General features: G+C 49.6%; 1 protein-coding gene across 1 annotated transcript in view; it reads right to left on the bottom strand.

Moving 5' to 3' along the window:
* The window catches only part of ADAMTS14 (ADAM metallopeptidase with thrombospondin type 1 motif 14), a 266,445-nt gene that overhangs the window by 30,211 nt on the left and 219,789 nt on the right, over nt 1-16,445 (bottom strand). Inside the window, exons 19-20 of the mRNA XM_077259155.1 lie at nt 5,260-5,467; nt 456-585 (exon numbers count right to left, since the gene is read on the bottom strand). Of these exons, the coding sequence (XP_077115270.1) occupies nt 456-585; nt 5,260-5,467 (338 nt within the window). The remainder of the gene's footprint in view (nt 1-455; nt 586-5,259; nt 5,468-16,445) is intronic.

Here is a 16,445-nt window from a genome sequence, read left to right as displayed (position 1 = left end):
AGCGGCATAAAAATTTAACATAATCCCGAAATTTGGTCAGCTTCAAAGCAGCGCTTCCAGCGATTACGTAAGTAATCAAGGCCTCGAGCAGTACAAGTCTTATTTCTCTTGTTATACTGCCTATTGAATAGTATATGTAGAAAGCTTGCAGCACAAAGTGCCATTGGCAGCTATTTTTCACTGTGTCAATAAGTATAAATTATGAACACAGGCCAAGTTGTAGTAGTTGGAAGAGCCACAGACAAAAGGGGCTAGATGGGGGAATCTTCAACTATAAGATCACTGGTTTTTCCATATGCGTGTTCAGATTAATTTGTTCAGCATCCAAGGCTGTTCTATTTCACTGTGGTTGTTACAACCTTCACAATATTACACCCGATTTTCAAGTAAGCAAAAGTTGCACAGGTTTACCCAGAGCAAGAGCCAAATGTCAGCGCTGCATCTTATTACCGTACCTGGGCAGGGTGCCATCTTGCAGACTTGGATTGTTTCAGGCTTGTCGCCATCACATTGACCTATAACATTATCACTTGCTTTGCACACAACTTGGCGCTGCTGGATGCCTTCACCGCAACTTGATGAGCACTGTGAAATCCAAGGAGATAACATCAATCAAGAAAGTAAGTAGTTTGTGGAAGTGTAGAGATTTCCTTCAGAGAACGCAGGATGTACCGTATCTTCCAAGTTGCTGGTTTCTTACAAACAGACAGCAGATGCACCACAACCTCCCTTGAGCCTCATAAATAAATACAAAAATATATAAATGAAAAGCACATGTTGAGCAGCGTGGGCTGCATGTATACTCTGTTTTTGCCAAAATTGTTTTTTGAACTAAATATTTACTTCCATGTACTTACAGTACATGTATTAAAGCAGTTTTGACGTCAGAGAGGAAATTACACATCTGTAGTTGTCTTACATATAATAGTGAGTTCATAGAAATTAAGATAAAGTATTTTAGGATTTTTTTTTGCTAGGTATGTGATCAATGTTCAAACAAGAGGAACCTTCCTAAAAGCGGAGAGGGCATGCTGCTTTACTAGGGAAACTGCCTTAAAGGGTTTGTCCGTGAATAGAAAAAAAAAGAAAGAAAATGTCATTACCAAATCACGTTTGTTTTGTCTAGGGAGATAATCTTTATATGACACCACTATGACCCCTATCTTGTTACACCGACAGAAACCAGTGCTAGAATGTTAATAGGACAGGTGCTCATAAGTATGTGCATTCTTCATGTGTTGGTAGATGTGCTCCCAGTGGGAATCCTCATCTAATACTGGAGATAAAAGGGTTCTGCCTGCTGTGACCTAGATATAACCTATATCATCTATTCCATCGTTCATACTATCAAACTATCTCCAGGTCACAGCAGCGGAGCTTCTTACTGCACATGCTCATGGGCTTATGTCCTATTAATATTCCACTCGTCACCATCAGGCACCTCTCCAACTTCTTCCAGTCATCCACAGCATCCTAAGGGAAATCCGGATTTCTTCGCCTAGCTATTATAGTCCTACTGGGAAACTCCCACTTCAGCTCCGTCTCTCTACCTTTATCTTATAAGTGAGGTTTGACAAAGATCCATCACGGGGTCGAAACATTGCCTACTTTATACCTACCATGGAGACCTTCTCTATTTTGCCTACTATTGTGGTGACCTGAATAAACATTTGCTCTTGTTATGCATCCAAAAATTCAAAACGTGAGTGCAGCTGTTTTCTTCAACTTATGCCTATTAATATACCCCGACATGTTTCTGTCAGTGTAACCAGACAACAGTCATTTTAATGCACATTGTGATTATATCCCTAGCCTAAACGATTCTGATTTGCTGATTAAAGGTATTTATAAATTAATTTACAATGGATTTTTTTTTACATTTTGGAAGAACCCCCATTAAGATAGCTTTCATGGATAATCTTGGCAAAAGGCCCCTTCACTTAGGAGGTCCCAGGACGTTCTTTGGTATTTATCCTTTCACCCCTATACAGGAATCTGAGTTTTGCTGTGAAGACTCCTGGGTTGCATATAAGGAGAAGCTGCTGGACTGTGAAGCGAGTTGGCAGAAGATAATGGTATAGACAGATCAAAGCCAGAGAGATGTAAAATTGGTTATGAGAATATCGGAAGCCAAGTAAGAATTGCACCTCCTATACATAGGACAGCTCGGCACAGATGGCGACAACCGTGGCACACGATGCAAACACGTTTCCTACAGCGGTGCTCCTGGTGCGCTGAACGTTTGTGGAGAAAATTGAATCTACCCGAAGATTTCAACCATTATAAGTTCATGCTTAAAATATACAACTCTGCCCTTCACCTCTCCAAACAAACCTATTTTAACACCCTCATCACCTCACTGTCCAGTAACCCTAAACGTCTCTTTGATACTTTCCAGTCCCTACTCAACCCATGAGTGCAGGCCCCAACCACAGATCTCCGGGCTGACGATCTGGCCAATTACTTCAAAGAAAAAATTGACCACATTCGACAGGAAATTATCTCCCAATCCCTTCATACCATGCACTGTCCTCCCTCCCCCACTGCAACTCGTTCACTCTCAGACTTTGAACCAGTCACAGAAGAAGAAGTAATCAGGCTCCTTGCATCTTCTAGCCCGACCACTTGCACCAGTGACCCCATTCCGTCACATCTCCTCCATTCCCTTTCCCCGGCTGTCACCTCTCACCTAACAAAAATATTCAACCTTTCTCTCTCTTCCAGTATTTTTCCTTCCTCATTTAAGCATGCCATCATACATCCATTACTTAAAAACCATCCCTCGATCAAAACTGTGCCGCGAATTATAGACCTGTCTCTAATCTTCCCTTCATCTCTAAACTCCTCGAATGCCTGGTCCACTCCCATCTTACCCGCTATCTCTCAGATAACTCTCTTCTCGACCCTCTTCAATCTGGTTTCCGCTCTTTACACTCTATTGAAACTGCCCTCACTAAAGTCTCTAATGACCTACAAACAGCTAAATCTAATGGTCACTACTGCATGCTAATTCTCTTGGATCTCTCCGCAGCATTCGATACTGTGGATCATCATCTCCTCCTCACTATGCTCCGCTCCATTGTCCTCAAGGACACCGTTCTCTCCTGGTTCTCCTCCTATCTCTCTGACCGCTCCTTCACTGTATCCTTTGCTGGTTCCTCCTCCTCTCACCTTCCCATTACTGTTGGGGTTCCTCAAGGATCAGTCCTAGGCCCCCTCCTCTTCTCTTTGTATACTGCCCCTATTGGACAAACAATCAGTAGATTTTGGTTCCAGTATCATCTCTATGCTGATGACACCCAATTATACACTTCTTCTCCTGATATCACGCTTGCCTTTTTAGAAAACACCAGTGATCATCTTACCACTGTCTCTAACATTATGTCCTCCCTCTATCTGAAACTGAACCTGTCAAAAACTGAACTCCTCATGTTCTCTCCCTCTACTAACCTATCTTTGCCTGACATTGCCATCTCCGTGTGTGGTTCCACCATTACTTCCACGCAACATGCCCGCTGCCTTGGGGTCATCCTTGATTCCGAGCTTTCCTTCACCCCCCACATACGATCATTGGCTCGCTCTTCTTATCTGCATCTCAAAAACATTTCTAGAATTTGCCCTTTTCTTACTTTCGACACTGCAAAAACTCTTACTGTTTCACTCATTCATTCTCGCCTTCACTATTGTAACTCTCTTTTAATCGGCCTCCCTCTTACCAAACTCTCCCCTCTCCAATCTGTCCTGAATGCTGCTGCCAGGATTATATTCCTCACCAACCATTACACCGATGCCTCAACCTTGTGCCAGTCATTACACTGGTTGCCCATCCACTCCAAAATCCAGTACAAAACTATTACCCTCATCCACAAAGCACTCCATGGCTCAGCACCACCTTACATCTCCTCTGTGGTCTCAGTCTACCACCCTGTCCGTGCCCTCCGCTCCGCTAATGACCTCAGGTTAGCATCCTCAATAATCAGAACCTCCCACTCCCGTCTCCAAGACTTTTCACGTGCTTCGCCAATTCTTTGGAATGCACTAACTAGGTTAATACGATTAATCCCCAATCCTCACAGTTTTAATTGTGCCCTAAAAATGCATTTGTTCAGACTGGCCTACCGCCTCAACGCATTAACCTAACTATCCCTGTGTGGCCCATTCAAAAAAAAAAAAATTAAACCATAATCAGGTTCCTCACATCATGTTCTCATATATTTCATGCAGTTAATAGCTCTCTGTGTCTGTACTGTTACATATTTAGGCTGTTAACTGGTTCATGCAGCTTTACATGAACACCCGATTCTTACACTATGGCTGGTCCGAACAACGAAAGCAATTGTTACCATCCACCTCTCATGTCTCCCTTTTTCCTATAGATTGTAAGCTTGCGAGCAGGGCCCTCACATCTCTTGGTATCTATTTTGAACTGTGATTTCTGTTATGCTGTAATGTCTATTGTCTGTACAAATCCCTTCTATAATTTGTAAAGCACTGCGGAATATGTTGGCGCTATATAAATAAAATTAATATTATTATTATTATTATTATAAGAATAGAATCCGTGACAAAATCAGTATTGCTAAACAGTCCAAGGTCAAATCCAGAAATCAGGCAGTAGGGAGGTGATAACAAGCCGGGTTGAGAAGCAGGATTAGGTATTAGGAGTATATCTTACAAGGGGCCGTATTGCTACACTTATAAATGCAAGGTACTGTGTTGGTTTCAGAATGTACAGGGTGTCCCTAAAGTTAGGACTCTTAAGAACTCTCATTAACTATAATTGAAATTAATTTAATTTAATCAACTGTAATAGAATTTTGTAAAGCACATCAACCTTTGCATCTCAAATGATGGAAATCATATTGAAGAAGTTATTTCATATTCCAATTGAATAAAATGTTAATAAGTTTCATATCATGAAAATATGTATTTTTGCCTGTGTGTCCAGACTTTAGGGACAGACACCCGGTATAATGAGTTGGCCTAATGATGAGACGTAGTAGTCACATCTGAGCTTTGATGCCTAAAATGAGTGAAAGGCTCCAAATTTTCATGAGAAGATACCAGTATTGTTATTGATCATGGTAGGAGGTGGCTGCTACACATTTTGCATTTGGTCCTATGAGCTTCAAGCTTTAATTTCCATGGAATTCTGCATTTTAATGTATTCTATTCTTTGTTTTTTTACCATACAGCATAATTAAACCTCTACTGGAAATATATAATTCCAGTGCATTGAGTGATTGTAAAAGGACTAACCTGTGACCAGGCCCCTGTTCGCCACTGTGCAGGACATGGTATGCGGTTGCATGGCCTCCTTGGTTCTGGCCGGTCAGCAGTACAGTACTTTGTATGGACAGTGCGATTGGTGCCATTGTGCAGGTGCTGGATACATTGGACTAGCCTAGTTTGGACACCCAACTTGCCACAGGTTTTGCTGCAAGGTCCCCATTCATCTGTTACCCATCTACAAGGACAAACATATACCAATTTGTTTTTGTAACTTAATGAAAATACTGTCATGCTGTTCTATGCAATATATCACCTGGTTATAGCAGCACTACAGTACATAAATAAATGTGCAATGTATCATTCTACATTTAGTCCTAGTCATCCTGTGATTAATTTGTGCAGCTTAGCAAGATGGAAACAAGATGTTAGCGAGTCCAATATCTTTCTGTGCAAGACTTTGGAAATCCATGATGATAAACAGATGCAATGAGGTAACCTAAATAAGGCTGACCATTAAAAAGTGCATGGAAATGAGCATTACCCCCCAATTCATGGAATAAATAAACACAAAAACTGTTAGCTCTTCTACGAATTTTCTAAATAAAACTGGGTAAAGATAAAATGATAAAAAGATCAAGAATTTATGTAAAATATTTTTAAAAGTGTAATGAACTAGATTATATATAGCTAGTGTTGAGCATTCCGATACCGCAAGTATCGGGTATCGGCCGATACTTGCGGTATCGGAATTCCGATACCGGGATTCCGATACTTGCCGCGTATCGGATACCGGAATCGGAAGTTCCAAGATTCAAAATGCAGAAATTCAGCCAATGAGAATGATTCCAAGTGTGGGCACATCCTGTTTAGCATGGAGGGCATGAAACTACTGGCAAGGCTGTGATTGGCTGCTGAAATGATGTCATGATGCAGTTTAAAAGTCGCTGGCGCCATTTTGCGATCACTCTGCTGTGAATTCAGTTAGTGACAGGACGCTGTTTGCTGACTGAGGGACAGTTTAGAGATAGCGATTTGCTTCTTTGTGCTTTCCAAAGGCTAATTTAGCAACCGCTGTGTTCACCTATTATTCACCTTGCTTTTGCCTTGTAGCGCTGTTTTCACAGCGATCTGCAAGGTCTGTGTGTGTGTGTGTGTGAGTGCAGCCCACTCTCTAGTCTGAGTGCAGCCACATAGGCCATCCATAGCTGGTTGTATTCAGTTCAGGGAGGGTGGTTCATTGCCTCATACTGTTCTTTTTTTTTTTTTTTTTCAAGTAGTGTAGTCTGCTGCTAATTTATTCAAAAAAATCCTATTAGTGTCTTTCCACCCGTCTCCAGCTAATTTGTGGAAAAACACTACATAGGATAACGTAGAGAAGGGTTTTTGGGCCTTGCAGCGCCGTTTACGGCTGTCTGCACGGTCTCCGTGTGACTGCAGCTCGCCCTGTAGTCTGTGAGCAGCCGTAGCCTGGTTGTCTCCAGCTCAGGGTTGTTCACTGCGTCATACCGCCAAATCAATTTTCATTTTGTTTTAAGTAGTGCAGGCTGCTGCACATTTTTTCAAAAAATTCCTATTAGTGTCTTTCCACCCGTCTCCAGCTAATTTGTGGAAAAACACTACATAGGATAACGTAGAGGAGGGTTTTTGGGCCTTGCAGCGCCGTTTACGGCTGTCTGCACGGTCTCCGTGTGACTGCAGCTCGCCCTGTAGTCTGTGAGCAGCTGTAGCCTGGTTGTCTCCAGCTCAGGGTTGTTCACTGCGTCATACCGCCAAATCAATTTTCATTTTGTTTTAAGTAGTGCAGGCTGCTGCACATTTTTTCAAAAAATTCCTATTAGTGTCTTTCCACCCGTCTCCAGCTAACTTGTGGAAAAACACTACATAGGATAACGTAGAGGAGGGTTTTTGGGCCTTGCAGCGCCGTTTACGTCTGTCTGCACGGTCTCCGTGTGACTGCAGCTCTATCCGTTGTCAGTTCAGCCCCCAAAAAATAAATAAATAATAAAGTTCACCAAACACACCAGTTACACCACTTTACATTTGTGTAGGCCACATTAGCTCATATTAAAGTCTAGTCCACACTTTAGAAAATTAGTGTTTCTTATACCTGTTAGGAGGAGTTGCTCAGGAATAAGCACACAAAGCCGTTAGTACTTTTCTGCTTATCTTTATCAGTCAACCAAGATGAAGAAGGCAGTGAGTAAGGCACGTGGGCGTGGGCGTGGGCACGGAGCAGGGAGGGGACGTGGGGATTCTGTGCCTGCTGCGGGCACCGGTGACTCATCAGCACCCACATTCACCAGGCAACAGTCGTTCATGCGCAGCTTTGTGTCAGAGCGCCCTACACCGCTGCTGCGTGAAGACCAAATTGAAGCCGTTGTCGGATGGATGGCAGCTAATGCATCAACTTCAATTAGTGCCACATCCTCTCAGACACAGAGCACTGGAGAGCAGCCATCTGTCTCTTCACCACCTGCCAAATTGCCCAGGCAGACAGAGAGCCCAGGACAGGAGCCGTCTCTACTTCTGTTCTCTGAATCTCTTGGCTTGGAAACAGGGGGCCAGCCAAGCAGCATTGGAGAAATGGAAGAAGAGGCAGGGTGCAGTGATGCCCAACAGCTTTTTCTCTCTTCCTCTGAAGAGGCGGGTGGGCCAGTGGCTCCGGTCACCACATCGCAGGCCGCATCAGCTGATGATGACACTCAGGTGCCACTTACTGGTGCGTGCTCTGCTGCTCAGACTACCCAGGAGGAGCAGTTGGGGGCAGAGGGTAGTGTAGATGATGAGGTCCTTGACCCATCTTGGCGTGAGGGACAGGAAGGTGGTGGGAGCAGCTCTGAGGAAGAGATTCCCCGTACGGCCCAAAGAGGGAGAGGGAGGGGGAAGACTGCGGATCCTGCAGCCTCCGCTTTGGCACCCGTTAGGAGCATGTCTCTTCCAAAAGCCAAAAAGGGCGCTCCCAAGACTTGCAGTGCCTGGGCCTTTTTTGACACAGTTGCAGATGGCATTTGCTATGTCAAATGCAAGGTGTGTCATCACAAAGTAAAAAGAGGTCGAAATGTCAGCAGCCTCAATACCTCCAACATGTGGAAACATGTGCGCACCAGGCACCCGGCGTTGTTAGAAAAACACACTGAAGAGCTAGGCCAACCAACAGCGGCAGCTACCACCTCTTCAGCTCGTGTTGCCTCTTCCTCCAGCTCACACGCAGCTGGTTCGGCTTCCTCCCAGGATCGCCGTGGAAGAACCTCTGGCCCTGTTGTCCAGAGACCCGCTGTAATTCCACCCACAGCACCACTTTCCCAGTCATCCACACACTCCCAGCCCAGTCTACAGCCATCGGTAGTACAGGCATGGGAGAAAAGGCGGCCTTTCTCGTCAAACCACCCACGAGCACAGGCTCTGACTGCAGGCATTGCCAAACTTCTGTCACTGGAAATGCTGTCATTCAGGCTGGTGGAGACTGACAGCTTCCGTGACTTGATGTCATTGGCAGTCCCACAGTACAATGTGCCCAGCCGCTTTTACTTCAGCAGGCAAGCCGTCCCTGCCCTGCACAAGCATGTGGAGGGACACATAAAACACGCGCTACTGATTGCCGTCAGTAGCAAGGTCCACCTCACCACCGATGCGTGGACCAGTCAACATGGACAGGGGCGATACCTTTCCCTCACTGCCCATTGGGTTAATGTCGTTGAGCCGGGTACAGACCGTGCGAGTGGCGCAGGACGTGTCCTGCCCACTCCAAGGATTGCAGGAATCCATTCTGTACGCATTGACTCCTCCTCTTACACCAGTTCCTCAGAATCATCGCTGCAGGAGCCGTCACAGTCCACCTCCACATGGACCCGTGATGAACGTGTACCTGTTACGACCGACATGAGCACAGCCGTGGCCAAACGTCAACAGGCCGTCTTGAAATTAATTTTTTTGGGGAATCGTAGCCACACAGCGCAGGAGCTCTGGAATGCCATCAAGCAGGAGAGCGATGTGTGGTTTGTGCCAGCGAATCTCCAGCCAGGCATGGTAGTGTGTGATAATGGCCGAAATCTGGTGGCAGCTCTGGGCCTCGGCAACCTCACTCACATCCCATGTCTGGCACATGTGCTCAATTTGGTCGTGCAGAGCTTTTTGAGGGACTATCCGGATCTTGATGCACTGCTGCACAAGGTCCGCCTACAGTGTGCTCACTTGCGGCGTTCCAGCACGGCAAAAGCGCGCATTGCGGCTCTGCAGCGCCGACACCGCCTGCCGGAACATCGCATCATATGTGACCTACCTACCAGGTGGAATTCCACGTTACATATGTTGGAGCGGTTGTGTGAGCAGCAGCAAGCTGTAATGGAGTACCAGCTGCTTCAGGCGCAAAGAAGTCGCACTCAGCGCCGTACAGACTTCACAACCACAGAGTGGGCCACTATGAATGACGTCTGCCAGGTTTTGCGTCCCTTTGATTATTCCACGCGGATGGCGAGTGCAGATGATGCACTAGTCAGCATGACTGTCCCCCTTATCTGCCTGCTTGAAAAATCACTGCAAGCGCTAAGGGATGATGTTGTGGAAGAGGTGGAGGATGAGGATTCACCATTTCCATCATCTTCTGGACAGTCAGCGCCACGTGGTTCCTCACAAACGCGTAGGCAGGGGACAGTTTGTGAGGAGGATGAGGAGGAGTCAATGGAGGAGGAAGACATCCATCCAGAGGAGGGAGTTACCGAATTGTCCAGTACTCAGTGTGTACAGCGAGGGTGGGGTGATGACGAGCGGGCAGAGATCACGCCTCCAGCAGGGGACAGCGTTTCTTGGGCAGTTGGCAGTCTGCAGCACATGGTGGATTACATGCTGCAGTGCCTGAGAAACGACCGCCGCATCGCCCACATTCTCAACATGTCTGATTATTGGGTGTTCACCCTCCTCGATCCTCGCTACCGGGACAACGTAGAAAGCCTCATCACACCGTTGAACCGGGAGCGAAAAATGCGGGAGTACCAAGACACACTGGTCAATTCCATCATCTTCTCCATTCCAACTGAGAGAAGTGCTGCTAGTGCATTCCAAAGCAGCTCAGTGCGTCCAGGCAGTGGTGGAGGCTCTGCACAAAGAGGGAGCAGAAGCAGTGCCTCTGCCCAAGGCAAGACCAGTATGGCCCAACTGTGGCACAGTTTTCTGTGCCCCCCACAAAAGTCTACACCATCACAGACGGCTCCAGTCAGCAGGAGGCAACGGTTCCGTCAGATGGTGACAGACTACATGTCTTGCCCTCTTGCTGTACTCCAAGACGGCTCTTCCCCTTTCAAGTTTTGGGTCTCAAAGCTGGATACATGGCCAGAGCTAAGCCAGTATGCATTGGAGGTGCTGTCTTGCCCTGCGGCCAGTGTATTATCGGAACGCGTCTTTAGTGCTGCAGGTGGTGTACTAACTGACCGTCGCATGCGACTATCCTCCGATAACGTTGACCGGCTTACTTTCCTGAAAATGAACAAGGCCTGGATCTCGCAGGAATTTGCCACTCCTCCTCCTGATTAAATAATTAGGTCACTGTATACGTTATCCAGGTCTCCTGTTGTGTTCATCTTTCTACCACCTGAACTTAAATTCCTGGGCTCCAACACCGCCAGTTGAGGCTCAGAAGTGCCGTCTGCACAGTCAAAACATACGACCCAGTGTTATTGGGTTTCAGTAACGTCAGCTGATCCCCAGCTGTGTAGCCGGCAATGTGTCATGCGACCGCCACGCTGACACAACAACTGAAATGTAAGGGAATCTGTCCCCCCCCCCCCAAGGCGTTTGTTACTGAAAGAGCCACCTTGTGCAGCAGTAATGCTGCACAAGGAAAAGGTAGCTATTTTGTTTTAGCTCCTTGCACACGCAGAACTTAACACTTATAAAATGTGTCCACTGATACCGTAAAACCGTCCCGGAGGTGGGACTTTCCTTCGTAATATGACGCAGCACAGCCGTTATTCCTACCCCCCCGGCGCCGCGCCCCGGCTCCTCAGCGTTGTTTGATTCCGTCCCGGAGCCTGCGCTGTTATGTTATCCCGTGGCCAGGCACACTTAGCGCTGCCCGTCTTCTGGCATCATTTGGTGTCAGGATGGCTGCGCCTGTGCGGCCGCGCTGGCCGAGAGCCCGCCTCGCAGTGTCTTCTGATTTAATCCCACTGGGGGCCTGGGATCCATGGACATGCGCAGTGCATATCTGAACCTCCACCTCTCACTCATCTCCCTATGGCTTCTTCAGACTGTTCGGTGTCAGCTGGTCCCTAATAGCATGCCACGGCCGTGACACCGCACAGTCTTAAGAAGCCGTAGGGAGGGGAGTGAGAGGCGAGGATATGCACTGCGCATGGCCATGGATCCCAGGCCCCCAGTGGGATTAAATCAGAAGACACTGCGAGGCGGGCTCTCGGCCAGCGCGGCCGCACAGGCGCAGCCAGCCTGACACCAAATGATGTCAGAAGATGGGCAGCGCTAAGTGTGCCTGGCCACGGGATAACATAACAGCGCAGGCTCCGGGACGGAATCAAACAACGCTGAGGAGCCGGGGCGCGGCGCCGGGGGGGTAGGAATGACGGCTGTGCTGCGTCATATTACGAAGGAAAGTCCCACCTCCGGGACGGTTTCACGGTTTCAGGGGACACATTTTATAAGTGTTTAGTTCTGTGTTTGCAAGGAGCGTGATGAAAAGAGCCACCTTTTCCTTTTGCATCTTTTGTGCTGCACAAGCTGGCTCTTTCAGCTACAAATGCCTTGGGGGGGGGTTAAAGGTTCCCTTTCGACTTTCTCAGACTTCGGCCTACATTGTGTTCCTCTGCTTTTCCACCTGTCCCTGGGCTCCAACACCGCTAGTTGCCGTCCAGAAGTGCTGTCCGCACAGTCCCAACAGTCGCTCCTCTGTTATTGGGGTTCAGTAACGTCAGCTGTTCCCCTGCTGTGTGTGTGGCAATCCCTCCTACCTCCTCCTCCTCCACCTGTCCCTGGGCTCCAACACCGCCAGTTGCCATCCAGAAGTGCTGTACGCACAGTCAACAGTCGCTCCTCTGTTATTGGGGTTCAGTAACGTCAGCTGTTCCCCTGCTGTGTGTGTGGCAATCCCTCCTACCTCCTCCTACCTCCTCCTCCTCCACCTGTCCCTGGGCTCCAACACCGCCAGTTGCCGTCCAGAAGTGCTGTACGCACAGTCAACAGTCCCTCCTCTGTTATTGGGGTTCAGTAACGTCAGCTGTTCCCCTGCTGTGTGTGTGGCAATCCCTCCTACCTCCTCCTACCTCTTCCTCCTCCACCTGTCCCTGGGCTCCAACACCGCCAGTTGCCGTCCAGAAGTGCTGTACGCACAGTCAACAGTCCCTCCTCTGTTATTGGGGTTCAGTAACGTCAGCTGTTCCCCTGCTGTGTGTGTGGCAATCCCTCCTACCTCCTCCTCCTCCACCTGTCCCTGGGCTCCAACACCGCCAGTTGCCGTCCAGAAGTGCAGTACGCACAGTCAACAGTCCCTCCTCTGTTATTGGGGTTCAGTAACGTCAGCTGTTCCCCTGCTGTGTGTGTGGCAATCCCTCCTACCTCCTCCTCCTCCAACTGTCCCTGGGCTCCAACACCGCCAGTTGCCGTCCAGAAGTGCTGTACGCACAGTCAACAGTCCCTCCTCTGTTATTGGGGTTCAGTAACGTCAGCTGTTCCCCTGCTGTGTGTGTGGCAATCCCTCCTACCTCCTCCTCCTCCACCTGTCCCTGGGCTCCAACACCGCCAGTTGCCGTCCAGAAGTGCTGTACGCACAGTCAACAGTCCCTCCTCTGTTATTGGGGTTCAGTAACGTCAGCTGTTCCCCTGCTGTGTGTGTGGCAATCCCTCCTACCTCCTCCTACCTCCTCCTCCTCCACCTGTCCCTGGGCTCCAACACCGCCAGTTGCCGTCCAGAAGTGCTGTACGCACAGTCAACAGTCCCTCCTCTGTTATTGGGGTTCAGTAACGTCAGCTGTTCCCCTGCTGTGTGTGTGGCAATCCCTCCTACCTCCTCCTCCTCCACCTGTCCCTGGGCTCCAACACCGCCAGTTGCCGTCCAGAAGTGCTGTACGCACAGTCAACAGTCCCTCCTCTGTTATTGGGGTTCAGTAACGTCAGCTGTTCCCCTGCTGTGTGTGTGGCAATCCCTCCTACCTCCTCCTACCTCCTCCTCCTCCACCTGTCCCTGGGCTCCAACACCGCCAGTTGCCGTCCAGAAGTGCTGTCCGCACAGAGCCAAACACCTCGCCAATGTGTTAGTGGGGTTCAGCACCGCCAGCTGTTCCCCTGCTGTGCAGCCGGCAACGTGTACTGCGACCGCCACGCAGGCACAACAAGTTAAATTTAAGGGAACCTGTCCCCCCCCCCCAGGCGTTTGTTACTGAAGGAGCCACCTTGTGCAGCAGTAATGATGCAAAGGTAAAAAGTGCCTCTTTTCGTGGTGCTCCTTGCACATGCTGATCCTAACACTTATGAAAAGTGTCCCCTCCTACCGTGATACCGTCCGGTAGGTGGAACTTTCCTTTGTGATGTGACGCAGCACAGCCGTCATTCTTACCCCATTGGCGCCGTGCGCCGCCTCCTCAGCGTTGTTTGAATCAGTCCCGGAGCCTGCGCTGTTAGGTTAGCCCTTGGCCATGCACACATTTTGCGCTGCCCGTCTTCTGACATCATTTGGTGTCAGGCTGGCTGCGCCTGTGCGGCCGCGCTGGCCGAGAGCCCGCCTCGTACTGTCTTCTGATTTAATCCCACTGGGGGCCTGAGATCCATGGACATGCGCAGTGCATATCTGAACCTCCACCTCTCACTCATCTCCCTACGGCTTCTTCAAACTGTGCGGTGTCAGCTGGTCCCTAATAGCATGCCACGGCCGTGACACCGCACAGTCAGAAGAAGCCGTAGGGAGATGAGTGAGAGGTGGAGGTTCAGATATGCACTGCGCATGTCCATGGATCTCAGGCCCCCAGTGGGATTAAATCAGAAGACAGTACGAGGCGGGCTCTCGGCCAGCGCGGCCGCACAGGCGCAGCCAGCCTGACACCAAATGATGTCAGAAGACGGGCAGCGCAAAATGTGTGCATGGCCAAGGGCTAACCTAACAGCGCAGGCTCCGGGACTGATTCAAACAACGCTGAGGAGGCGGCGCACGGCGCCAAGGGGGTAAGAATGACGGCTGTGCTGCGTCACATCACAAAGGAAAGTTCCACCTACCGGACGGTATCACGGTAGGAGGGGACACTTTTTATAAGTGTTAGGTTCAGCATGTGCAAGGACCATAATTAAAAGAGCTAAGTTTACCTTTTCCAGCATTAGTGCTGTACACGATGGCTCTTTCAGCTACAAATGCCTGGGGGGGGGGGTTAAAGTTTCCCTTTCAACTTGCTCCAGTGCAGGCTTCGGCCTACACTCTGCTCCCTCTCCTCCTCCTGCTGACCCTGGGCTCTAACACCGCCAGTTGGGGCCCGGTACTGCTAGCTGCACAGAGCCAAACACCAGCCAATGTGTCAGTGGGGTTCAGCACCGCCAGCTGTTCCCCTGCTGTGCAGCCGGCAACGTGTCCTGCAACAGCCACGCAGGCACAACAGACCCAAAGCTGCCGCCAGTGCAGGCTTCGGCCTACACTCTGCTCCATCTCCTCCTCCTGCTGACCCCGGGCTCTAACACCGCCAGTTGGGGCCCGGTACTGCTAGCTGCACAGAGAAAAACACCAGCCAATGTGTCAGTGGGGTTCAGCACCGCCAGCTGTTCCCCTGCTGTGCAGCCGGCATCGTGTCCTGCAAAAGCCACGCAGACACAAGAACTGAAATTGAAGGGAACCTGTCCCCCCTCCCCCAGGCGTTTGTACGTTTTTAAGGCCACCTTGTACAGCGGTAATGCTGCATGTGTGCAAGGTGGCTCATAAACGTATTCTCCTCGCACATGTGGAACTGAAAACACGTCTAAAATGTGTCCTCTGCGTGACCATTTAACCGTCCCGGAGGTGTGACTTTCCTTTGTAATGACATGCTGCAACCCCCTTGGTAGCGCTGCCCGTCTTCTGGCATCATTGTTTGGCTGCCTGCGCCTCTGCGGCCGCCCTGACCCACACAACGCCCCTCGGTGTCTTATTTATTGGGACTGCGAGGGTGTGATTGACGGGCATGAACGGTGCATTTCTTCGCCTGTCCCTCATCTCCTTCCGCCTTCTTCGGACTGTGCGGCTTCATGGCCGTGGCATGCGATAAGGGATCAGCTGACGCCGCACAGTCTGCAGCGGGTGTAAGGACCCGAGTGCGAGAGGCGAACATATGTGCTGCGCCAGGCCATGAATCACAGCCCCGCAGTGTTTTAACAATGTTAAGACACCGCGGGGCTGGGATTCATGGTCATCGTGAACCGCAGCGGCCGACATTAAATGAGGTCAGAAGATGGGCAGCGCTAACAGCGCTAGGCCAGGGGATAACACGACAGCGCAGACTCCTGTACAGCAAATAACAACGCTCAGGAGGCTGCACCCAGCACCAAGGTGGGATTCTTGACATCTGTGCTGCGTCTCATTACAAAGGGAACTCGCGCCTCCAACACAGTTTGACTGTATAAAGGGCTAAATGTTATACGTGTTTCATTCAGCGTGTGCAAGGAGCAAAATTAAAAGAGCAACCTTTGACTTGTGCAGCACTACTGCTGCATAAGCTGTGGCTCTTCTACTTTGTAACCCCTGAGGGGGGGTTAAAGGTTACCTTTGAAATTGGTTCAAGTAGGCTTCGGCCTACACTCTGCTCCCCCTGCAGAGCCCGGGCTCCAACACCGCCAGTTGGGGCCCGGTACTGCTAGCTGCACAGAGCCAAACACCAGCCAATGTGTCAGTGGGGTTCAGCACCGCCAGCTGTTCCCCTGCTGTGCAGCCGGCAACGTGTCCTGCAACAGCCACGCAGGCACAACAGACCCAAAGCTGCCGCCAGTGCAGGCTTCGGCCTACACTCTGCTCCATCTCCTCCTCCTGCTGACCCCGGGCTCTAACACCGCCAGTTGGGGCCCGGTACTGCTAGCTGCACAGAGAAAAACACCAGCCAATGTGTCAGTGGGGTTCAGCACCGCCAGCTGTTCCCCTGCTGTGCAGCCGGCATCGAGTCCTGCAAAAGCCACGCAGACACAAGAACTGAAATTGAAGGGAACCTGTCCCCCCTCCCCCAGGCGTTTGTACGTTTTTAAGGCCACCTTGTACAGCTGTAATG

The sequence above is a fragment of the Ranitomeya variabilis genome, chromosome 4, assembly GCF_051348905.1.
Source record: "Ranitomeya variabilis isolate aRanVar5 chromosome 4, aRanVar5.hap1, whole genome shotgun sequence".
NCBI classification, from domain to species: Eukaryota; Metazoa; Chordata; class Amphibia; order Anura; family Dendrobatidae; genus Ranitomeya; species Ranitomeya variabilis.
Note: the sequence above shows the minus strand (reverse complement) of the source record. Positions and strands in the feature narration are given on the sequence as shown.